Source organism: Gorilla gorilla, chromosome 14 (assembly GCF_029281585.2).
Source record: "Gorilla gorilla gorilla isolate KB3781 chromosome 14, NHGRI_mGorGor1-v2.1_pri, whole genome shotgun sequence".
NCBI lineage: Eukaryota > Metazoa > Chordata > Mammalia > Primates > Hominidae > Gorilla > Gorilla gorilla.
The window spans coordinates 65,430,605-65,456,578 of record NC_073238.2 but is presented as its reverse complement, the minus strand read 5'-3'; the positions used below and the strand labels follow the sequence as shown (position 1 = coordinate 65,456,578).

The 25,974-nt window shown below is 38.4% G+C and overlaps 1 protein-coding gene across 2 annotated transcripts in view; it reads right to left on the bottom strand.

Annotated features, from left to right (window-relative positions):
* RNASEH2B (ribonuclease H2 subunit B) overlaps positions 1-25,974 on the bottom strand; it is a 66,228-nt gene that overhangs the window by 19,708 nt on the left and 20,546 nt on the right. For both annotated transcript variants that reach the window (XM_004054529.4, XM_004054528.3), the window contains exons 3-9: positions 23,941-24,048; positions 22,765-22,841; positions 18,519-18,633; positions 7,343-7,416; positions 5,214-5,319; positions 2,704-2,785; positions 1,267-1,309 (exon numbers count right to left, since the gene is read on the bottom strand). In XM_004054529.4, coding sequence (XP_004054577.1) covers positions 1,267-1,309; positions 2,704-2,785; positions 5,214-5,319; positions 7,343-7,416; positions 18,519-18,633; positions 22,765-22,841; positions 23,941-24,048 — 605 coding nt within the window. The remainder of the gene's footprint in view (positions 1-1,266; positions 1,310-2,703; positions 2,786-5,213; positions 5,320-7,342; positions 7,417-18,518; positions 18,634-22,764; positions 22,842-23,940; positions 24,049-25,974) is intronic.

The following is a 25,974-nucleotide window of genomic DNA, read 5'->3' as shown; positions in this document are numbered from 1 at the left end:
ATCCAAGGTTAAAGCTTTCAAGAATAGGTTTAGATCAATTCATGAATGATCTCTAAGTTACTAAGGAAGATAGATATTTGGGAGAAAAAAATCTGCTTCATTTTTGGATGAAGAAAAATAAGAAGCACTCTGAGAACCTACCCTCTTAGTTTCAGCAAGACAACTGTGTCTCTCTAGGTCCTCTAGAGCTACTGTCAGAGATTAACTACCGGAATGAAAGAAGCATGGGTCTGGCCTAGAGCAGTCCTTAGATCTTACAGCAACAGACTTCTGCCCAGTGCTATTCTCCAAGAGAGTAAAACATGCATTTTGTTTTGACAACATGCTGAACATAGGCCCAAACAAACACTGCTGTACTTTCAATTTTCTGTCCTTTTCTAAGGACAATGTCTTTGGAGCCACCACCACCTTTATACAGGGAATGACATAAAAAATTATGAGCATTTTAGCTACCTTGAAGGCCAAGAAACGAATGCAAGGGAGAAGGAAAGTTTGTAACATCCACAATATGTCCATTTTACATTCTCAAGGCATCCGTTACTTTGCTGGCTGAAGAAATGACCTCACTGACAAGCTGGTGCACATGTTTATTTCCCTGTCTTGGAGCAGAGTTTAACTCATCTGAGATCTGGCCTGGGCTGAAGGAACGCTGCAATTTGCAGTCAGGTGTGGTTTATGATTGGCTTCTCCATTCTCTGGATCTAGGAGATAAACATACCAGCTGCAGAGGAGCTGTGGGTAGCAGCCTGAGAATGAATGAGGAAAAGATTTTCCACTAACAAAGATTACACATAAATTCATCAATCATTTCAAATTCAGAAAAAAAGTGATCATCTTTGCTCAAAGGATTCTTTGTATTATGGAAATCGTTTTCTATTCACCTTTGTGCCAGTGACAATTAGATTTGGCAAAATGAGTTTTAGTTATATATAGAGTATGCTTAGTGATTACTAAATTTAATTAAGTGATCTAACTAATGCAGGAAGATTTAATTTTAATTATATGTCTTTAATATTTTCACAGGGGTACCTTGCTAAAACCAACTCTTCTTGGGTTTTCATGGCACTTTATTTACCATTCAGGTGGAATCCACAAAAATAAAAAATAGTGATGGAGAGCCCAGTACAATCTTTATTCCACACGGCATCACTCCATGCAAAATGGATTTAGTACACCTTAAAATATATTAGAACCAACTAAACTCATGTGGTAAGAGTGTAATATTTTTCTAAGTCCCCCAAAGATATCTTAGTCACAGCTTCTTACCTTTGATGGAGGATTTGGCAATGAGGCTGAAGGTTCTGGAAGCCTAAGAAAGTTAAAAATAACAATCAAAGTCATGGTTTTTCATAGACAAACAAACAGAAAGACAGGGCCAACTTAAGACTTAGTTAGTCCTACTTTTCAACTTACAGCTCTACCTCCATATATCTTCCTGTTCAATCAACTCAGTGTAAAGAATGAAAGTTTTCTGAATAAATGAGTCTTTATTTTGATATGTAAGTCCTTGTTTTGGTGTTGTCTGAACTAAAAAATAAAATTAGAACCCATCTGTTGGAACAGAGTTCCTTTTCTTTAGCCTCTATAAATTTGTGTTTCGGTGTTGGAGTATTTTTTCTTCATAGTGAAGATGCTAACATATATTTAAAGGTGAAAATCATTTTAACTGTTCACAAAAAGCCACATAAATTTCAACTTTTCTTCCGTTAGAAAGCAGTTTAATTGGCATACCTTTCTTCTGAACTCTTCAACCAAAACTTAAAAATGTTAGTGGAAAGAAAGGAATCTATACAAACAATGGAGTACAAAGACATGAGGTCTCTAACAAGACAAGCAGCATAGAAATCTGGGGATATATTAAGCAGAAGGATATGATTATCAATTTGAAGCAGGCTTTCAAGCACACCTTAACTATTATAGAAACCAGTTTCCAATCATTGTTTTTTAAAGTAGGACCTCTGGAATTTGCTAAAACCAACAACTATATCTATTAAAAAGTCATTTTATCTTCATGACTCAGAGGATAAAAAGATTTATAAGGATCAGGAAAAGCTATTAAATCATCACACACATAAAATCTTAACAACAAAATTAAGTAACGATTTTGCAAAAATCTAGAAAATAAACACTTCTAACACTTCTTTTTCAACTTAAAGTCTAAATGTATAAGCTCTTTATAAAGAAAGGAACATACATTAAACCATTCTTAAAACCCTTCTTCTGCCCCTCAAAGACACAGATTGTGTTTCATATTACTTTGACTTCCAAGTCTTGGGCATAAAGTCCCTTTAGTGAACATCTAGTGATAATAGTGAAAATGATATAAATATTTTGTAAATTAAAAAAAAGTCTATATTCCATCTACTCTTTCCATCCCTCCTTTCTTCCTCTTAAAACGATCACAAAGAACTAAATTAGTTAAGTATAATTGAGGATAAAATTTTAACGTAGTTAATCCTCTAAAATCAGACCAAGCCATAATTCCAATCTTGACATTCACTAGTTCCTGCAATCCGTATCCATCAAATCAGTTCATTCCAATCATCCATTAAAAATCACCCCCAAAGCACAAAGTATATGACATAGCTGAAGAATAATCTTGTATCATAAACAGTGATATGATAAGCCATAAGGAAACCCCACTGCTGGGGAAACCAAGAAGCAAATGGTACTTCATTATGACTGAAGATAATCAATACTCACTTTAAGTATTTAGATAAGTCATCACTTAATTCTTTAGGGATGTAGTCAGATATCAGACCATGGGCATAACGAACATAATCCTCTGAAAGAAACAGAAGGAGGAGTGAAAGCAAAAAAAAAAAAAAATAGTAATTATGGTGGTTTTATAGTCAAATTGACCTGAATTCAAATTCTGACCCTATCTAGATAAAGGGAACTCACTTAAGCTCTAGCCTCAGTTTTCTCATTTGTAAAATGGGGATAGTAATATCTATCTGTCAGACTAGTGGGAAGATATGATGCATGAGATATGACATGTGATGATACCAAAGATATAAGATAAAACAAGTATAATACAGTAGATGCTCCCTAAATGACACTAAAAACAAAAACTCAGGGTTGCTTTCTTAGTTGAAACCACTGAATACAAATAAAGTTTAAAAATCAGCTACAACAATATGAAATAGTCATGTCTTTTTTAAAAGGGTAATCTTTTCTAAGCCTGCTTCAATAAAGAATAAATCTAATTATTCAACAGTAATGAGTGTACTCATTTAAGAGAAATAAAATACCATGTCTCTACTAGGTATTTGCTTTATAAGAACCCCGAAATATATATGTGTAGTTCTATACATACATATTGTTCTATATATATAGTTCTACATACACACACACACACACACACACACACACACACACTCCCAAACTAATAAAACACTTAAACTTAAACAACTAACTCAGCAGAATTTATCATCATTAATTCTAAAGCATTTGGATTCTCAGTACTAAAATGCAGCTCTGGCAGCAATTAGAAATACAGTTACATAAGAAGACAATAAAATGTTACAAAACTCTGTTCCCGAATTCAGTATTTTATGTAGAATACAAGCAGATAATCAAACTTAATCATAAGATGGGATAACCACGTGGGGATATAAAGCACCAAAAGCAGACCCCAGGTTTGCTGCTGGGATATTCATTCACTTCCTTTTTTCCATTCTCCTCTGCTGTCAAGTCAAAGTAACAATTTGCCTCAGTATTACATAGAAAATGACTGCCGTCTGGGGACCACCTGATGTCAAAAAGTCTTCAGTAAGAGATTTTCATTGTCAATGGAGAACTGAAAGTTATCATTTGACCCTTCTTAAAATTGCTCATGGATCTGGGATAGTCATTATCCAATGAGTCATGACTAGACAAAGAAAACTATTTTAAGAAAGTCAACATACAGTTCATTTGCTGCTTCTGGTACCAAACCAACCTAAATATCTAAACAATGAAATAATGTAAAATATGTAAAGCTTACTTTATGGTCAGGACACTAAATGGCAATATAGCCAAGCCCAGAACCTTAATATGTAGAGTACTGGTAAAAGCACTAGACTTAGAACAGAAGATCTTGAGGATAAGTTACCTACCTCTCCATTTAAAAAATGAGATGATCTGTCTAAATAACCTCTAACATCCCTTCTCCTACTTTTAAAACAAAATCTATGGTTCCATCCATCCATCCATGGATGCATCTATCCACCCACCTATCTATCCATTAATCATCTATCTCAATCCCTCATCTTCTATTGTTAAAGCCAATTAAAGACACTGACAGCTGGTAACTCAGTATGGCAAAGGTGCTGTCCACCACTCCCAGAATGGCAGTAGCCAACTACCTATACATGCAAGGTAGATTCCTGCAAATCAGACTGCCTGAATTACTATCAATCACAAACAGGCCACTATTCCTAGTTTTTATTTATGTAATGACTAAAGCCATATGTATACCCTGAACAAGGGAACAATGAATTGGAGTTTAACGTCAGAATAATTTCTGTCTCACCATTTGAGATTGTTAACTGCATTATATAGCTGTTCTTATTCAACTATACATATAAAAATAAGAGGACTCTACTTGGAAAAGAAAATAATATACATTTTTTAGATTATAAAAGAATAACCTAAAAGAAAAATTGCCAAGTAAATCAATTTTCATCTAAAATCAAAATATATTGATCCCTGTATCAGGAAACATGCATCTTGAGAAGAAAATGCAAACAGATGCAGCCACAGGAACAGTATCACAAAAAGATTACGAGTGTGGGCTTCAGAGACAAGCTCCATAAGTAGCTCAGCTTTGGCATTTACTAGTTGTGAGACTTTGCACAGGGCCTCAAGATGCTCATTATGAAATTTACTGGGAGGGTTGGATGAGATCATGTTTGTATAGTGGCAACTTAGCAAAGGGCCTGGCACACAATACACCCTCAATAAATGATAGCCAGGGTTGTTACTACTATCAGTGTAAAAGAAATATTTGCTGAATAAATAACTTAAGTATCAATGAATGACAGAAGTAACCTATGGTAGAAATATTCTTTGCTTCTGAAATAAGATGCACTCCTGCCACAATGTGTATGAGGCATTGGTAGGAATATGAGGCTTCTGTGATATTAAGATTTTTAAATCCTAAGATAGGCATTTACACATAAGCAACTTACTCCAGACAAAAATCTTTTCTGATAAAATGCTTTACTTACCTTCCTTGTCAGTGGAAACTTGGTCACCAGAGAAAAATGCAGTTGACTGTACCCGGGAACTGACATTCACATTATTGGTTTTTAATGCTGCCACAGTTTGATTAACCTATGAAGCAACCAAGAGGGGAAAGGCAGGGTATTTTCAACTTAACTTTAGAAATCTATGAATTCATAGGTGGCCTTCAGACCATTTAAGAGATCTGCAAAGAAGTATTTAAGAACCTAGAAGTATCTTCACCAGACACCAGAAGATGAGAAATGGTTGCCCATTTGAAGAAAGGCTGAGTGGCAGCAATACCTGGATGATCTCAATACATGGACTTCCACGGCCTACACAATATGAGAAGGCAACATATTGTGATAACTGAGAGCTGACTCTGGAGTCAGGCTGCTGGGCTTGGCTCTGTAACCACGGCTAGTTACTTAACATTTCTGTGGCTCTATCTGTGAAATGGGGGAAAAAATAGCATTCACCTCATAAGACTACTGTGAAAATTAAATGAGGTAATATACGTAAATAAAGCCCTTAGAATAGAACCTGGCACAAAATTTATATGTAATAACTTCCTAAATAGAATAATATAAATTTCCCGCTTCCTAGGAAATATAATCAGTAAGTATAAACTCCTCTTCGCTATTCATGTCATTTTCCTTGGCTAAGAGCAAAAGTAAACATCAAGGATTCTGCTCCACATTTATTCTCATTATTCGCCTACATGGAATACTACTACTACTATATCACAAATGAAAAGTGAAATATGGCACTCTAAATCTTTCCACTACTTTGCACATTAGGAGCCTGATTATTCTACTGGACTCATTTCCAGCTTCCCAGGCCTTCAATGAGCCTGGTAACATGGTATGACAAATAAACACAATTTATTTATTATTTATTATTATTTATTTTTATTTATTATACTTTAAGTTCTGGGATACATGTGCAGAACACGCAGGTTTGTCATACAGGTATACATGTACCACGGTGGTTTGCTGCACCCATCAACCCATCATCTAGGTTTTAAGCCCCACATGTATTAGATATTTGTCCTAATGCTCTCCCTCCCCTTGCCCCTAACCCCCGAAACAGCCCCGGTGTGTGATGTTCCCCTCCCGTGTTCATGTGTTCTTACTGTTCAACTCCCACTTATGAGAGAGAACATGCAGACAAACACGATTTTTCACACAAAAGATGGAAGAGAATCTTAGGAAACAGTACTACAACTACTGGTATCCACTGATCTTGCAAAAACTTTATCATTATTCTATCTGGTTTAGCGAGATTCTTAATCAATGTGAAAGTACATATTATCCTTAGACCAGTGGCTTTCAAAGTTTTTTTTTTTAAATCACAACCCATAGTAAGAATATACAGCAACCCAATACTTAAACACATATAAATATATTTCACAGAGCCATACTTAATACCTGCCCTTCCTCTGCTATATTTTAACCCATCCCATCCCATCCCGTCCCGTCCCGTCCCGTCACGTCCCGTCCTGTCCTGTCCCATCCCGTCCCGTCCTGTCCCGTCCCATCCCATCACAATCTGTTTCATTCCAAGAGAAATACTGGTTGTTACCTACTAAATTGATTTGAAATTCACTGCCCCAGTCCATCCATTAGGTCAAGATTCTTAGAATCACTAAGATACAGGGTTTGCCTGTAAGATGACCCCTCATCAGTGTCCAGACCCTGAGAGCAGGACATACTTCCTCTAAACCTGAACACCTTTGCCTGGCTGTGTCCCTGGGTCCCTTTGCCTGGCTGTGTGTTAGCATCACCCTTGGAGACACCTGCAGGACTGACAGCGGCCAACAAGTGCCAAGCCTGGTATCCTCTTACTTGGAAGACTCAAATCTACACCAACAAATTATTTCATTCCGTAGTAGGATCAGGGAGAAACGAGAATGCAGGTCACAAGAAAACATAAAGCTAACTTCAGAGATACAGAAGTTAGGGAGGATTAAAAAGTCAAAGCCTTCTTCTCATACTTGGTATCTCTACACAATTTTCCTCTTTTCACTGAATATACAAGATGGTCTCTGGATTCAGACTTACTGCCTTCTCTGAAAATTTCTTAGAGAACTGAATTTTTACTTTTACCACAAGGCACTAGAGAGGAACTATACCTTTTTTTCCAGCCACTTTAATGTCTTCTCTTTGCTGTACTTGTAATATTTCTTGTTGTCTATTTCTGGATTACCTTAAAAGAAAAAAAAGACTCAGCACAATGAATTAAAAAAAAATAAACTCCTAAGGTTGTATCATATACAAGTTAACCATTTAAAGAATATTTTGTAAGTTTAAATTCTTGAAAAGCTTAATTTACAAACCTGAGAACATACCTGAAATGTTTTTTTAAATGTTAGTAGTAATTTGGCTACCTCAGGAGTCATCAACCACTAAATGAGTAAGAATTTAAGAAAACCTTCAAATTATACAAACAACTCTGTAGAAAAGGTAATTTTAAAACCTCAGCAAACTAATGTGAAAGGAAAATAATCTTGTTGATAGGGACAGGAGGCAGGGAAATTCTGGGCAGAAGAGGGCCGGTCCCTAGCAATGGCCCCACCCTCAAGCCAGACTAAATTGTGTATTCAGTGGAAGGCTGATCAAAAGAATGCAACCTTTTGTCTCCTATCTATGTCTAACGTGGAAACCCCCACTTTGAGTTGTTGCTGCCTTACTGGACTAAACCAATGTACATCTTACACATATTGATTGATGTCTCATGTCTCCCTGAAATACATAAAAGCAAACTGTACCCCCAACCACCATGGGGCACATGTCTCAGGACTTCCTGAGGCTGTGTCATGGGTGCATCTTTAACCTTGGTAAAATAAACTTTCTAAATTGACTGAGACCTGTCTCAGATATTTTGTGTTCACATTAGCATACTAAGCAGTCTTAACTGTTCTGAATAATTTTAAGCTCACCTCAATGTTTTCAATGAAACACTTTTTTTCTCAAAATAAAAATGAAAATCCCAATAAAGAAAATTGAAACTAAATGCAGGTATCTATGAAGTTCACTACATACATTCAGGAAAAAAATCTTGTTAACTACTTAGTAGTGGCCTGGTATTGGGGATTGGGGGAGCATTAAAAAAAGATCTATCTATGTTTTAACATATTACCAACATAATCATAGCTGTTTCAGAAGATTTAGATTTATGGTAGGCTCAATCTGGCCCTTTATGGAGATAAAAGTTTCACCTCTTATAAATTACACTTAACTTCCCCACAATCCACCCAGCCTTATATACCATGCCATTAAACCATGATCTCCTCTGCAACCCTTTTCATTCATGGGATTTCTTCTGTCTGTGCAATTAGCAAGGGCAGCACTTCTACTCCAGCCTCCTCTGTCCATGCAGGATTTATCTTTATGACCACTAGTAACCCTTGGGCCTGATGTGAATTTACCACCTCTGAGTTATATAGAATGAGGTTCTTTCTCCCTCCCACCTTGTGATGGGAAATGAAAACTGCCCATTCAGGGTTCATTTTCTGCAGTCTGTTAAACTGTATGGGAGAGAGGTTGGGAGGTCCCTGGCCTTAGTTCCTGTGAATTTCCTCTCTGTTTCAGCCTATGGTTGTCAATGCTGCAGGCAAGATGAGGCAGGATGGATTGGGGGCTGGACATCTGCAGCCATCTTCTCAGGACATGTCACTACAGTAACAAAAAAGAGGGACAGGTGCAAAAGCATTGTCAGGAGTGTCAGAATTCCAAGGTGCAATGTCTGCTGTTTTGGAGCCAGGACTACCTGGGCAAACAGCCTACTGCAAGCCAAAGCCAATGAGACTGGACTCAATTTCCCTGGAGACCATGTCCCAACCGATGTACAAACCAGGGGAATTTTAAGAGCATACAGCAATCACTAAATAAATATATGACATTGAATGGCTTTTAGAAGTTATGTTCATTGCCTGAGGAAAAAAAAAAAAACTCCAAAAGAAGCTCACTGCTCAAGGTTCTCCTGAAAATCCTACCCTGATCTGGCATCTCACTTCTTTCTTGCCTCTACCTCCAAATTTTCTCAAAGAATGTCTACCATCTGCTGCTGTTTTCCTTCCTGTCTCCCACTCCCTGAGCCCCACTAGGAGGCTTCTCCTCTACCTCTGGGAATTATTCTCTAAGAAGGGGCAGAGAGCACAGACTGAGCCATGCTACCAGGGCTCATGCATACCCCAGCACATGCTGTCTCCTTGGGAAGCCGCCTCGTGCTCAAAGCCTGTTCCCCCATGTGTAAAGAGAGGTTTTTTTCTCACTGGGCTATTCTGAGCATGAAATGTGATAATCCATACAAATCCTAGAGCACAACACCTGCCACTTAGCAAATACATAATATTAGCTAAGATATCGTGATGAAAAAGATGATTTGTTAATAAAACATAAGAAACTAATGTTTATTCAGGTCTGTGCTAGGCACATTTTATACATTTTCTTATTGAATGATCAGAATGAATCTCAGAATCAATTAATAAACCATGATTTGTCCCCATCTTCGAAGACTGGCTGTGAGTGACATGAAGTAAACTCTCCTAAGTCACTGAGGAAGTAGGCAAGAGCACCCAACTCCCAACCATGCTGACATCAAAGCTGTGGGTCTGATGTTCACTTTACCAAGATCACTAGGTCTACACTTTCCTCAGTACCTCCTAACAACCTCTCCTCCATGGCATATATATAAAATTGCTTTCTATTTTTTTAAGTCTCTAATGACTTATCTGATTCTTTTCCCAGCTCTGCTTCACCCTCCTCCAAAGTCAACTGTACCCTTTCATCTGGTGTGATCTCCTCCTAGATCAACAAGACTAAACAAACTAACCAGGAAGCCCAAAGCCCTGAACTAAGTCTCCATGTGTCTAAAACCCAGTGGTTCATCTTCCTCCTACACCACTCTCCTGAATATCGAGGCCTAAACCTCAGAGCCAGTGCTCACACTGGCCTTGCCTCCCACATTCCATCTCTCCATCCCATGGGAGGTATGAAGTATGGAGAGAAAAGGAGCCAATATTATTTTGGGGGAAAGGGGGAAGTAAAAATAAATACTGTGTTAGAAATCAGGAGGCTTAGCTTCTAGTGCTGGATCAGTAAATATTGTTTTAAAAATTTATTTAGGTGTTCACGCAATGTTCATGTTCACACAATGGACACACCCATTTTAAATGTACAATTCGAGGAGTTTGGAAAAATGTATGCAGTCATGTAAGCATCATCCCCCAAAGTTCCCTGGAACCCTTATGTAGTCAATTGTCCCATGGCTACCCAGATCACAGGTCACCACTCATCCATCATTATAGGGCAATTCTTGCTTTATTCTGGAACACCATAGAAATGAAATGATACAGTATATACTTTTTGTGTCCAATTTCTTTTGCTCAACATTATTTCTGTGAGATTTATCCATTTTGTTGCAGCTAGCAGTAGTTCCTTACTTTGTACCAGGGAGTAGTAGAACTCCTGAGTTGTAAGAAATTGTCAAGTGGCTATATCATTTTAAGCCTTGGACAGCCAGGTAGGTAAGTTCCAACTGTCCCACAACTCACAATCTCCTTTTTTCTTAATGGCATTTTTCAAAAACAAAAGATAATACTTTTGATAAAATACAATTTATAATTTTTTTTACAGTTAGTGGGTTTTGTGTCCTAAGAAATCTTTGCCTCCCAAGACAACAAGGATTTTATCCTATGCTTTCTTCTAGAAGCTCAATAATTTTCATTTTTGAATTTATCATAGTGATCCATTTTGAATTAATTTTTCTGTATGAGGTAAGAATCAACGTTATTTTTCATATGTATACCAAATTCTTCCATCAACATTTGTTGTAAAGACTATCCTTTTTCCCACTGAATTATCTTCACACTTTTGGAAAAAAAAATCAATTGACCATGTAAGTGTGGGTTTATTTCTAGATTCTCTATTCTATTCCATTTATCTATACATTTATCCTTATACCAACACCAAATTTATTTTATTTTTATTTATTTTTTAAATTTAGGGACAGGGTCTCACTCTGTTACCCAAGTTGGAGTGCAATTGTGTGATCACAGTTCACTGTAACCCCGACCTCCTGGGCTCAAGTGATCTTCCCTCCTCAGCCTCCCAGATAGTTGGAACTACAGGTGCATACCACCACAGCTGGCTAATTTTTTTTTCTTTTTTTTTTTTTTGAGACAGAGTCTCGCTCTGTCACCCAGGCTGGAGGGCAGTGGTGCAATCTTGGCTCACTGCAAGCTCTGCCTTCTGGGTTCATGCCATTCTCCTGCTTCAGCCTCCCGAGTAGCTGGGACTACAGGTGCCCACCCCCACACCTGGCTAATTTTCTTTGTATTTTTTAGTAGAGACAGGGTTTCACCGTGTTAGCCAGGATGGTTTCGATCTCCTGACGTCATGATCCACCTGCGCTGGCCTCCCAAAGTGCTGGGATTACAGGCGTGAGCCACCGTGCCTGGCCCACAGCTGCCTAATTTTTAAACTTTCTGTAGAAATGGGGTTTTGCTACTTTGCTCAGGCTGTTCTCGAACTCTCAGCCTCAAGCAATCCTCCTGCTTCGGCCTCCCAAACCGCTAGGATTACAGGCATGAGTCATTGTGCCTGACCCCCACATTTTCTTGATTATAGTAAGTCTTTAATTCAGTTTGTGTAAGTTCTCCAAATTCTTCTTTTTCAAAATTGTTTTGACTATTATAGGTCCTTTACATCAGGGCTCCCCAGTCCCCAAGCCATGGACTGGTACCAATCCATGGCCTGTGAGGAACTGGGCCACACAGCAGGAATGAGTGTCAGGCAAGTGAGCATTACCGGCTGAGCTCTGCCTCCTGTCAGATCAGTGATGGCATTAGATTCTCATAGGAGTGCGAACCCTATTGTCAACTGCACATGCGAGGGATCTAGGTTGTGTGCTCCTTATGAGAATCGAATGCCTGATGATCTGAGGTGGAACAGTTTCACCCCAAAGCCATCCCCCTCCCTGCCCCATCCATGGAAAAATTGGCTTCCTCAAAACCAGTTCCTGCTGCCAAAATTAGGTTGGAGACTGCTGCTTCTGCTGCTTTACATAGTCATATAAATTCTAGAATCAGTTTATCAATACCTACCAAAAAAAAAGAAAAAAAAATGGAGCTGGCTAAGTATTATACTGAATCTATAGTGTAATTATATAGTGTAATTATAGTGTAATTTGGGGAAAATAGATACCTTAAAAATATTGAGTCTTCCAATCCACAAACATGGCCTATTTCTCCATTTATTTAATTTTTCTTTAATTTCTCTCAGCAATATTTTGTAATGTTCAGCATATTGGTCTTGCACATATTGTGTTACATTTAGCACTAGAATGTTATTTTTAATGGTAGTATAAATGGTATGTTTTTATTCCATTATCCAATTGTTCAATGACAGTATATAAAAACACAACTAATATTTGTATATTGAACTTGTATCCTGAAACTTTGCTTATCAATTCTAGTAACTTCTTTTGTAGATTCTTTTGGATTTTTTCATACATGACAATATTGTCTATGAATAAAGACAGTTGTACTACTGACTTTCCAATCTGTATGCCTTTTTCTTGTCTTATTGCACATGCTAGGACATCCACCACATGGTGAATAGAAGTGGTAAGAGCAGGCATCCTTCTCCTGTATCCAGTCTTGGGGGAAGATTGTGTTCAGTCTTTTACAATGAAGATGATGTTAGCTGTGTAAGTTTGCCATAGATGCCCTTGGAAGTTCCCTTTTATTCTTCATTTGCTGATAATATATATCATGACTGAATTTTATCAAATACCTTTTCTGTGTCTTTTGAGATAATCATACAATTTTGTAATGCATAAATATGGTAAATTATACTAATTGATTTTCTAATGCTCAACCAATTGTGAATTCTTGCAATAAAGCCCGCTTAGGTTTTATATATTTGATTTTCCAATATTTTCTTAAGGATTTTTCAGTCTATAATCATAAGGGATAATGGTCTATTTTTTTGGTAATAATTTTGATTTGGTACTGGGGCAATTTCAGTTGCATAAAAATAGTTGGGAAACATTCCTTCCTCATCTATTTTCTGAAAGAGTTTGAGCAAGTGTTATTTCTTTGACTATCATTTGTTCCGTAAAGTATAGTAAAATTTATTAGTGAAGATAGCTTGGTCTGGAGGTTTTTTTCTATGAAGTTTTTAAATTATAAATTTATTTCTAAGTTAACACTTAGATGGCAAAATGATTACTATATCCCAAAGGCTACACATGGACCCAGTGTATAAATTACTGCTTATTTTTGAAATTTACAAATTTTGAAAAACAAGGAGGTTTAAAACATTCATGAAGGCCACAGACTATCCATAATTATGAAAAATACCATAGCATATTCATTTGTGTCCTAAATTTAATATTTGTGAGAGTCAGTAAGTTTGACAATACATGTATATCCTGGAAAGGCTTTTTTCCCTTATGTGCCTGGTGCCTATAAAACTGATTTCAAACATCTGGAAAGACTGGGTTTACAAAATAAAGATGGAATAGAAGAGAGTCCACAGTTAAGTAACATGTTCAGCAATTGGGTAATCGGCTCACAAACTTGAATTTCCCTGACGTATTTTGAACTGCCTCGGGCCCATTTTCACTTCTACTTTCTCAATGTTTTCCATAACTGAGAATCTCATATATGATCGCTTTCTTCCCCTGCCTCCTAGGGAAAGAAACTTGGCAATTGTACTTGGGATATTTTAATCAGGTAAGTTTTCCTGGCTCTTCCTGTTAATCACCTCAGACACTGCACTGCAGCTTGGGCTGGCAATATGAAACAAAGGGTTACATTCAAGATAAGGTTTGTGACCCTTCATTAGGCCTTTCCCATGCCATCTCTCCACTGAATGTGTACTTCTTTGGCAAGAAACCTGCTCTGAGCCCCACAACTAGCAAACAGAGACACATCATTTCCTTCACTAATAAAGTATGCAGGGCTAAGGTCACTGCCATCATCATTCAAGGTACAAACAACCATGGCTAGGTTCATTCATCAGGGAGAAGGCAAAAGGGGAAGATTCTCACAGGCCTAGCAGCCTTTACCAGGTCTTTAATGCCATAGATGTTTAAGACAGCATCTGGAGTTTAATATCAAAACAGCTAGCTGGGGAATTTGAGTATTTCAGGCTTTACTCTATCTGCACAAGTGCCTATGGAGAGAATGGAAGTTAAAAAACATCGCTTTCTTCTTTACCTTTACTCCCCATCATGTATAGTAACTGACCACTCTTTAGTAGTCGTCTTTCTTATTTAGAAATCTAGAAATAAATTACAGAGAATGGAAGCAAACCCGATTTATAAATGGACAATAATCCACATTCAAATAAGTAGCCAGTACCCAACACAATCACTAGAATAACGCCTGCGGGGTCATACAGTGCCTAGAAGCTCTAAGAAGCTCCCTGGAGGGATAAGAATGGACATTTCCTTAAGCTATGGAAGTTTTTTCTGTCTCCTTCCCTGTCTCTCTCTCTTTTTGCCACACAAAGGGAAATTATTAAGAGGAAATATATGAGATTAAAAAAGAAAAATCAAAGTGAGGCGTGGTGGCTCACGCCTGTAATTCCAGCACTTTGGGAGGCTGAGGTGTGAGGATTGCTTGAGCCCAGAAGTTGGAGACCGAGCTGGGCAACATAGTAAGACCTTGTCTCTGCTAAAGATAAAAAAACTTAGTTGGGCATGGTGGTGCACACCTATAGTCCCAGTTACTCTGGAGGCTGAGGTGAGAGGATCACTTGAGCCCAGGAGTTCAAAGATGCAGTGAGCCATGATGGTGCCACTGCATTCCAGCCTGGGTGACAGAGTGAGACTCTGTCTCTAAAAAAAAATTAAAAGAAAAATAAATTTTAAAAGAGTCAAAGTTTTGGCTGGGTGCAGTGGCTCACACCTGTAATCCCAGCACTTTGGGAGGCCGAGGTGGGTGGATCACTTGAGGTCAGGAGTTCGAGACTAGCCTGGCCAACACAGTGAAAACCTGTCTCTACTAAAAACACAAAAATTAGCCGGGCGTGGTGGCGCCCGCCTGTAGTCCCAGCTACTTGGGATGCTGAGGTGGGAGGATCACTTGAGCCCAGGAGGCAGAGGTTGTAGTAAGCCAAGATTGCGCCACTGCACTCCAGCCTGGGCAACAGAGTGAGACCCTGTCTCAAAAAAAAAAAAAAAAGGGTCAAGTTTTTATTTTTACATGAAACACCACACACACACACACACACACACACAAATGCTTATAGAGTATTTTGGAAGTGTTACATACACAGCTATAAGAAGGAAGGCGAAAGAGTTGCTGTCAGACAGACACAGGTTCAAAGCCTGGTTCTACCACTTCAAGTTCTATAGTGTCAGTGAAGTTACTTAAACTCTTTAAGCCTTGGTTTCCTCATTTGTGAGAACGCAGGTTATAATATATAACGAAAGAAAATTACTGCAATGACTACAGAATATATGTAAACCAATAACCACAGAAGTTTTGCCATCATAGAAGTGCATGTACTGCACTTGTCTCGTTGGACTCTATGGCAGTGGTAAACTTCCGAATGCTGATCCCTGTAGATCTTCATGGAAAAAGATTTCTATCTCAGTATACCATCCCTGTACACAGATCTTCCATAAAGAAACATATTTCACATATTTATGTTTTGGGTCAAGGGCTAAAGCAAGTAATGAGAAAATGCTTGTATGTATTTTGATGAAAAGGTCTTTTTGAGAATGAGGCATTTGAGAATCTTACGTATTTTTCCCCCCATTTAAAAATCTTTTTGAGAATGGGCATGGTGACTCACACCTATAATCTCGGCACTTTAGGAGGCTGAGGCGGGAGGTTCCCTTGAGCCCAGGAGTTCAAGACCAGCTTGGGTAACATAGAGAGACCCCCTTATCTCTCCAAAAAAAATGAAAAAATTAGCCAGGTGTGGTGGCTTGTACCTGTGGTCTTAGCTACTCAGGAGGCTGAGATAGGAGGATTGCTTGAGCCCCAGAGATTGAGGCTGCAGTGAGCCGTGATTGTGCCACTGCATTCCATCCTGGGCAACAGAGCAAGACCTTGTCTTAAAAAAATAAAAATAAAAAAATAAAAATAAAAATCTTTTTCGTTCTGTTTTTAAAACTTCCATTATTTTGAGATTCACAGGCTGCAGCTTATTAAGGGAAGAATTTGATAAAAAGAAACTGCCAAACCTCTAGAGATTGAATACATCTTTTACTGTGTGAAATTTATTCTAAAGTATTTTATGTTTTGTCCATCACTTAAAAATAAAGAAAAAAATTGAGGCCTAGGGTTTTTGAAATCTGGCAAATATAAAGGCTAATAATATAGCTACTTGGAAAATGGAAGTGCGGAACTTCCAAAAGTTAGGCAATATTGAGAAGCAAAGGAGACTAAGACAGAAGTTCAGATAATGATGCAATAAATGGTCAGGAGTTCGGTGTACAAGAGGGAAGGGATGAGACAGAGAGAGCCTCTTGCTCTCGGCTGCAGACTGTAAGGAAACAAATGCTGAGGCACTAACATTGTTTCTAAATCCGGATTTCTGGGTTTTAAGATGATTGTTCTTATACAGCTAATAGCAGAATTCTGGACAATGAGTTAACTGCATTTTCAGCTTGCATTAAGTTGACAAAAATTAACATGGCTTAATTAAATTATTCTTCATTACTTTATCTTTTAAAAGTGGTTATGGGCTAATTCAGGTCACCCACAAAAAGACTGCTGTCTTCTGCCAAACTCAGCATCAGGGAATGTCTTTAATGGAACTGCTTTGATAAAACCCTGCCACCATATACCCCTCAGTTCCAAGTGTGGCCAAGTATGAATTTACTGGACCCCTTAAACATAAAATGCAATCAATAAGGTTCTTCTCTTTCCCACTATAAGCTTACACTTCTTGGAATCACCACTTTCTTGGTCCCAGAAGAACTGTCATAGTTGGCCAAACCATCTATGACCCAAACAGCCACAACTTATCAGCCTGATGCTCTGGTTCCCACACTTTGTTTCCATATTAACCCTGAAACTACTTCGATGATTTTTTGAGACACCAAAGCCAAGTTTTCATACTATTTCTAACCTGTCAAAACACATTCACACACACTGCCTTACTTTTCCCTCTGAAAAATTAAATGAATGATAGTGAAAACGCATCTCTTCATTACCCTATCCTGCTCCTCCAGCCCATGTTCCCTGTGTCCAGGATCCCATCACTACACATCCTTTGGGTCAGGCACAAACCCAGAAGTCACTCTTGACTCCTCCTTCTCCTTGACCACCATCCAACCACCAGATGCAGTTGGGTCCATCTCTAAATGGCTACTTTCTTCTTGTTCTATCTCCTAAGATCAAGGCCACCATTATCTCCTGTCTGGGTCACTGCAACAGCCTTGGTGGACCTGGCTTCTCCAATATACTCTCCACACTGCAGACTGCCATGCTTAAAACTTCACAGACACTCCACTACCATTAAGCAAAGTCCAAACACACACAGGGCCCTTTACCATCTGGACCCATGCCCAGCATTCCCACCTCATTCCTTACCAATCTACATCCTTCCCCAGAATCCTATACTTTGAACTCCTTGGAACTTCCTGAACCTAACAAACTTTTCCATACATCTGAGCCTCTGTTACACTGCTTCTCTGACTATCCTTCAGGACTCCATAAAGAGGTCATTTCCCCCAGGAAAGCAACACAACATCTACCCACCTACATTCCCCACCCAACCCCGCCAGATTAGAAACCTGTCCTGTGCATCCCCAGTAAATTCAGAGTTCACTTCCGTTACACTGTGCGGTCACTGCTCAGCTTGTCATTGACCCCCATCAGACTGGGCGCAAAGTGAAGAAAAGGACAATGTCTTATTCATAAGTATCTAGAGCTTAGCACTAATGTGCAACATATGCTTTTTGGAAGGTGCTCGATAAATGCTTCCATCTATTAAGGTACAGGTTTTACGTAATTTTACAATGAGACATCTGAGGCAGAAGGCAGCTGAGTGACTTGCCTGATGTCACAGAACTAGTTCAAAGAAGAAGCGAGACTGAAGCCACACCTTGTGATTCCTGCCCTGTGGACGTAGGCCCTAGACTGCCATGGTTGTAGTTCCAAAGACTAAACACTCCAAAGCAATAGAGGAACAGTGCTGGCAGTGTTAGCAAATCTGAATGATAGTTTTCCCTATGGTGGACACAGAATAAGCCTTACATTCAGTGGGTCTGTAAGCAGCCACGTTCTTAGGCAAGGTCCATCCTTTCTACCAGCCGTAAGCCTTTAAGTTATACCATACCTTTTTCCTCTGTCACATGATGAAGTAACTTCTCAAGTCCAGGAAGTTTCAGCAACAAGATGCAATTTGGAAACACGTTATCCACCACAACTTGATCAAGGGGCTGAAACTTCCCCTGAAAAAACAGTTAGTTGGAAAGCAAGCATCTCATTCAACAAAGACATTCAGAAAAAAAGAGAAAAAGACACATTAACTCATGGCTGGGCCTTTAAACTTAGTGCAGGAGCCACCTATTCTATCTAAGGAATCCCTACAATGGGACAGGCTCTAGGACGGACCCCAGCTCCCTTCAGGAAGCTCCTGTGAGCACTGGAGTCCCACACAGCACATCGTCTACCTTAGGTGTACAGTCCCCAAATGAAATGGGGAACAAAATCAATCTACAAAAGCACTGGAAGCCACAGAAGCTTGCAAAGATGGTGGAGACTGCCTGGGGATGGTCCAACCCATTTAATTTGAAGAACCAGCTGTGGTCACAGAGCAAGAGTCCTGACTGTCACATTGGAACAAGCCCAGACCAGGCCCAGACATACATCTGCCTCCCCATCATCACTCTAGGGATGATGAAAGAAGCACCCGCCACAAAAAGAAAATACAAAAGTGAATCTACCCCTGTCAAAGCTGCCTCACAATGCTTCCAAATTTAGACCAGAATAAAAGAAAAGACAGCCAGAGGGAGAAGTCATGGGAAGCTGCAGACAGGCTAAATCAGGCTCAGCCAGAGAAGTTTATATGGCCTGGTTGCCAGTGGGCCAGAAGTGCAGACCATATGGATTCACAACATCATTCTTTGGAATTAGGTCTAGTTTTTCATAACTGTACTAGTAGCAAGTAGAGGCGAAGTTTGTCTAAATTAAGGTATTAGTCCCCTGATTTGGGGACACCAGACTGTACCAGATGTATGGCCTTGCCCATGCCCCACTTCTAGCTCGCTCTACCTCTCGTGTACTGACAACTCCTCCTGAAGACACAAAAACTGCATCTGATCAATTTCTGCAAATGCAGCTTTCTTGGGTTTTAAGGGTAAAATCTTCTCAATCATTTAAGAACACGTGATAGCTTGCCATACTTTCTCTTAGGTTAACTAGTGCCATGAACTATCTCAATTTAAATGTTCTTTTTCCTTCAAATAGTAAGAATAATGCACAGATTTTTCCCAAGTCTTACTGTCTTTAGATTTCTACCTTAAATCTATAGTCTTCCATGATCACTCAATATGTTAAATATTTGACTACTCTAAAACAATATTTATATGTAATGGACTACCATACAATCATGATATAAAATAATTTTGTAATTAACTAGTGTTTCATTCTTATTTTTATTTACCATATATACATTGAAGGAAATGCAAAAAGCAACCTGCCTTGACTATAAAGCTAGCAGCAGTGGGATACCTAGAAAAAAAGTTATTTTTACTGATGTTAAAATAAAGTTTAAAAGAACAGGTCACATTTCAAAAGTGTGTATCAATAATTTTTAACTAAATAGGAAATGATCATGTCTAAAATGTAGAGAAGGAAATACCTAAATATCTCAAATGTTACTTTAAAGGGCATTTTTGGCACTTGGGAAGACGTGTTTGGGAAGTACAACGGTTTAAAATGAAAGCCAAAGGCCACCCTGAACAGCATTTCTGCTTCATTCTGCACTTGTCAACGTGAGCTCGCCATAGCACCCTGGAGGTGCCCAGAGTGCCAAGACAGGGTTAATCCCCCAGAGTCATGGTCCTAATGGGAGATGGAGAAATGCTATCAAAAAGGGGAGGGGGAGCCTTAAGTGCAGATCAACACATTTGCTGAGGCTGGTTGGTGTCTTTCTGCTCATTAATTTATCCTAGAAAACACCATATAGGTGAGCCACTGAGGTTTCCAAATTCCTCCCTGAATATTCCCCAGGGCCTTCCTGGTGGTGATTAGGACCATTTCTGTTCCTTAAAGACACGAGGCTTACCAGCCTCACAGCTTGTGCGCCCTCGTTATACTGGCCATCACAGTAGCTTCCAGATAAAGGGACACATGATTAAACGAAGGGATAAAACTTCACTAATCCACAGTGAAGGGCGGAGGGCAGGGAAGGAGGAGGCTAAAAGAGGCTAAGCTGCATCAAGAGAAAACATGCATTGATACTTTATGACTTTCAGTATTTACAGCAACTTAAATTAATTTACCTACCAAATGGGGGTTTCAGGAATTTGATCTAAGGATTAAGTAAGAAATTTATAAGTGTTCAAACTTTATGCAAACATGAGAGTCCAAAAAAACCAGATTCTTCTAAGCAGTTTGAGTAACACTTATCACCTAAAGTTATTAATTAAAAGATTTTCCAACTATGGTTGATGGATCCCTGGGTCATGAAGTACCTAAGCTCAAAGCTATTTTCCTAATACTGCTAAGACGCTATCTGCATTTTCACTGTGTGGACGTCTGCACTGATGATCCAAATGCAATGGTGGGTAAAACTGCTGGCTCTTTAGCACGAGTCTGGTGGTGGCACCAGACTGTCCTAGTCATCATTTGGATCCTCACCGCCATTTATGTGCAGTTTAAAAAATGCCAGTTTCACTTAAGAATATCCTTGAGCAAGTAGTAAAAGCAATTAATTTTACTTAAATCTTGGCCCTTGAACACAAGTCTTGTAAATTATCTGTGATGAAAGTGAAGTATGGCTAAAGGCCTTTGGCTGCTTAATCGAAGATAAGCTGATTACCAGGAAGAGCATGTTCTCCTGGGGCTGGCTGAGTTGCAAGCAGAACCAGCTGCTTTTTCATGGATACCATTTTTATTTGAAAAACCCACTATGAATTACGGTGATTCAGACCCCGGTATTAGGCAGAATATGAACGAAGTGAGCCTGTCATTTCATGGGAAAGATTGACAATATTTGCGGCCAATAATAAAATTTGAGCTTTCAAGCAAAAATTAGAATTGTAGAAAATTTCTATCTGCCACTATGACAGCTTCTCAATACCTAAAGAGCTTTCTGATGAGATCAGTGGTAATATTAACAAAAGGGAGTGTGTGTGTGTGTGTGTGTGTGTGTGTGTAAAATGAGATGTGTCAACATTTGGAAGATATGCATAACTCAGCAAATCAATATTTTCCAAATGACCAAAGCATGATGATACAAAATCATACACTGGTAAAAAGATCCATTTTAAGTGCAAGATAGACCAATGCATTTTAATGTAACAGAGCATAGAAAGTTAACTGACAAAGTTTCACATTTCACATTGCAACTAAACTTTAAAAAACTACTTGTTGATTTTTTAGGCAGTATTAAAGAAGAATATCCACAATAATCTAAAAAGGCTGTAACATTATTTCTTCCTTTTCTAACTACAAAGATGTATGGGGCCGCATATTTTTCATATAATCCTACCAAAATAACATACGGAAACAGACTGAATGCAGAATCAGATATAAGAATCCAGTTGTCTTCTAGTTAAGCCAAACACTAAAGAGATTTGCAAAAATGTAAAACAATGCCACACGCCTCATTAAATTTGGTTGTTTGTTTCAATAAAAATGTGTTATTTATGTTAACATGTAATGGCCTTATTATTTTTAACTTTTAAATAAATAATTTTTAAATCTCTCAGTTTTAATTTCTAAGAGTGAGTATTGCTAGAACCCACAGAAACATAAGCTCTTTGGAACCCTTAATAATTTTAATTGTAAATGTATCCTGAGACCAAAATATTACAGAACTTCTGGCTAAAATTATTACTATTAGTAAGCTGTGTCTTTATTTCTATTCCAAAGGTAAATTTTATCCATCTGGGATTCCTTAAGTCTCAACTAGCACATCACCATTAATGAGCTTCTATTGGACCCGCTCCAGTTTACCTATTCCACAGTCTCTCACTAAAGAAGAGACTCTTTAAGACATGTGGTCAATTTTTAAATACCTGTTTTGTATTTCAAGTGTAAGGAATACTTAATGATAAAGGAGTGTTAGCTGTCAGGCTTTGTCAAGCAGTAAGGTGCATAGCACAGTGAGTCAGGCAAGTCAGAGGTCACAAGCAAGCCAGGGTCAGACTGGATCAAGAGTAAGGTGCTGCTTCTCTGGCCTGTGCAGTAGTGCTCTGTCCTGCACTGGCCCATATGATTCATGTTTTCTCCAGTCACTATAATAGATCTGAAGGTAGAATCCACCTTTGGATCATTAAAAGGAGAGAGAGGAGATCAAACAAAAATAGTTGATTCTGTTTCCTCACTGTGGATGCCCTGAGCTGGAAACTCACCTCCTTATCAGCCTTTATGAGGTAGTGGAGAAGCAGAAATAGAGGATCCACAGGTGTGGCAAAATGGAGAAGACCTCCTGCAGATTACAAAAAGGATGAAGGGAATTAAACGTCTTGGAAAGACAATGTGGCTGTTTCACCTTAATCTCAAAGTGAAAAACAGTGTTGAAAAATATATGTGAAATTCCAAATTCAAATCTCTTCTTATACAGGCCTCAGAGTCTATGTGATTCTCTCAAAAGGCAGAATGTGCTCTATGAGATTTTACTCCAAAGAGCTTCAAATCCCTGTGTGGAGAGGAGAACCAAGACCCTGAAACTGATCTTTAACTTTCCATTTCTTCTTTAGAAATCATTTTTAACACAGCCTCCCAACCCCCTGAAAAACGAGGGGTTAGGAGGAAGCACAGACAGAATGAGAAGACAGCAATGTTAGGGAACCTGTATCATCAGTCTATCTATAAAGCTGCAGTAAAATGTAATTTCCTGTGCTTTTGAGGACAAAGCCATGGGAAAGCAGTGCCATTCTCTCTATACACAGTCCCTTCTGTGGTCTGTGGGCAGGGGGATGTAGGATTCTTTGAATAGCCACTGACTGTCCCCACCCCAGAACATGAGGCAGAACAGTTCCGCTGGCCTACTCTTCCTTTAGTCAGCACTGCCCCCAAATTAAGGGAACACCACAAGAAACAGAACTTTGGTGCTGGGGGGTGTATGTGTGTATGGGGGTGGGGGAGCAGGTGGGCAGGCAGGTATATGACAAAGCATTTTAAAGAAACTTTGTTATGCTCTAGCCTATGTTAGAAGCCATATCAGTATCCAGTTTCAAGGAAATAACATGTTAAAAACACAAGATCCTCAAAAGAGTTTCTAATCAACACAATATGTGCCCCATGTACAAATCTAACTTCTAACTCAGGATGTCTCACTGTTTTAGGAGACAAATCAGAGTTGCTAGTTTAAAACTTCCTACCGTCTAAGACACACAGGAGATGACTTAACCTTAGTGCTCAAATGATCTTTCCTTTCTCCTTGATTAAACCTGCTCTCATGCCAAGGAAGGCTAAACCAGTGACCAGACTCCAAACCCGGTGACAGACCCACAACCCCACGTGTGAAGAATGGAAAAGCTGGAGTATGTGTTTAGTTATTGGAAATGCTTACACTAGTCACCTACCTGATTGAACTGATTGATTTATAAACCAAGAATGGTGTTTTTCCTTGAAAACTTTTACTTCAAACAGCTGCTGTAGACACATATTGAACAAGTAAATGGCTCCTTCTCCTGTTAAGACAAATCTGTCTTTTATTTGTAAGTTTTCACACACACACACAAACACACACACACCCCAAAAGACTATCCAGTATCTCTGACGAATGTTCCTAATATGAACATAAACATACACAGGTCTATTCTAAAAAACTGATTCCAAGGAAAGCTTACAGCTATTATACATAGATGGTAGTTTTCCAGCTCCATAATCCTCACTGGACTTAAACCAAAAAATTAGAAAGTGCAAGTCATTTATCTTAACTAATACAAAGTCTGTCCTTAAATCCTCCATCAGATCAAGAGGGAATATCCATTCCTAAACTATCAAAACACAACAGTTCAGCCATATGACATGAGCTGGCACATGGGTCCCTGCCTCTGGGCAGTGTGTGGCTCTCCCCACACAGGGTCTGACAGGGACCAAGCCACAGGCCAACCCTAAGTGAGAAAGACAGACATGCTTGAAGCCATAGGGAGTGAGTAAAGCTTTATTCAACCGAATGAATTTTTTTTCCTTTCCTTTCTTAACCAAAAAAAAAAAAAAAAAAGAAAAAAAAAGGGAGGAGGCACAAGAGGGTGAAGACTGTGCACATCTGCATGTTTTATCACTTCAACTAATGAAAAAAAATTTTTTTTTTTAACCATAGCACAATCTCTGGAGACAAGGATGCTGACTTTAACTCTATCTCCACCATATGCTGGGCATGTGCCCTTGGAGAAGTTACATAAACCTTCCTGTGGCTGTTTCCACATCTGTAAAATGGGGACAATACTGAACCTCCTCATAGGGTTTTTATAAGAATTAAAAAAAAGAACACATGTAAATTTCCTAAACCAATACTTGGCACATAGTAAGAACTCAGCAAATGTTAGCCTTTACCTTCCCACTGCCAGTGTAGCAAATAAAAACATTTGTTCCTCTGTTGTCTATCAGCATTTAGATAAAACAGAAATTTTAAAAGAGGGCTGGCTTTCTTCTGTACCTGTACTTTTCTTAAATGCTTTAGAACCTTTATTGCTACCTAAAACTTCTCTTGAAGAAATATTTCTCACGTCAACTTAGTCTGATATATAACTAAGATTTCTAAATATAGCTGACCAATTACAGTCAATTTCATTTTGAAGAAAAGAACACTGGAGAAAGTCAGGAATGTGTTTCTTCTCTTGTTGCTTCTATTTACATGTCTCTATAACAACAAGGCACTACTCATTGGCCCTCCCATACTTTTACTATTCAGTATTACTGTCACCAGGAGAAACCTCTAATATGGCAAGTATCAGGTGTCTACACAAAACCTTATAAATTAATGGAAAAACAATTACACACAGAGATAAACACTATCACCCATATTACTCAATATTTAGAATACATTTTAATATTTTTGCCTAAAAAATGTGAAGACAAAACTGAAAATGCACTGAATATAAAGTTAAAATTTTTTCAATAAAATATGAATCCCTTCAATATACAATGCTTATCATTTAAAAAAAAAAAAGTCCCCTGACAGAAAAAAAAAATTACTACTTTTTGGTCAGAAGAAAATAGGGAAGTATAGCTAAAACTGAAACTAATCAAAATCTTGGCATGTCAAGTAAAAGCCTTCTGTTTTTGTTTTTGTTTTTTTAAATTCTGGTTGTTTATTTTACTTTATAAGATAAAATGAATATAAATGGAGGCTAATGTTGAATAACTACTCTAAGAAAAGTTGGCTTAAGGAAGCCAAAGAAAATTAATCTGTTTTTAAAGAGAATTCAAACATGCTACTTTTTTGTTTTGCCCGTATTTCTGATGGCTGAACAGTTCTGTGAATTAAAATTATGAGAAGAAATTTTTAAAACGTTTAAGTCAAATGAATTATCTGGGAAGACTAGTAATGTCATCACCTTGTTTTCTTCTCCTCACGGTGCCATCTTAACTTTAAAAGCTATTCAGAAAGA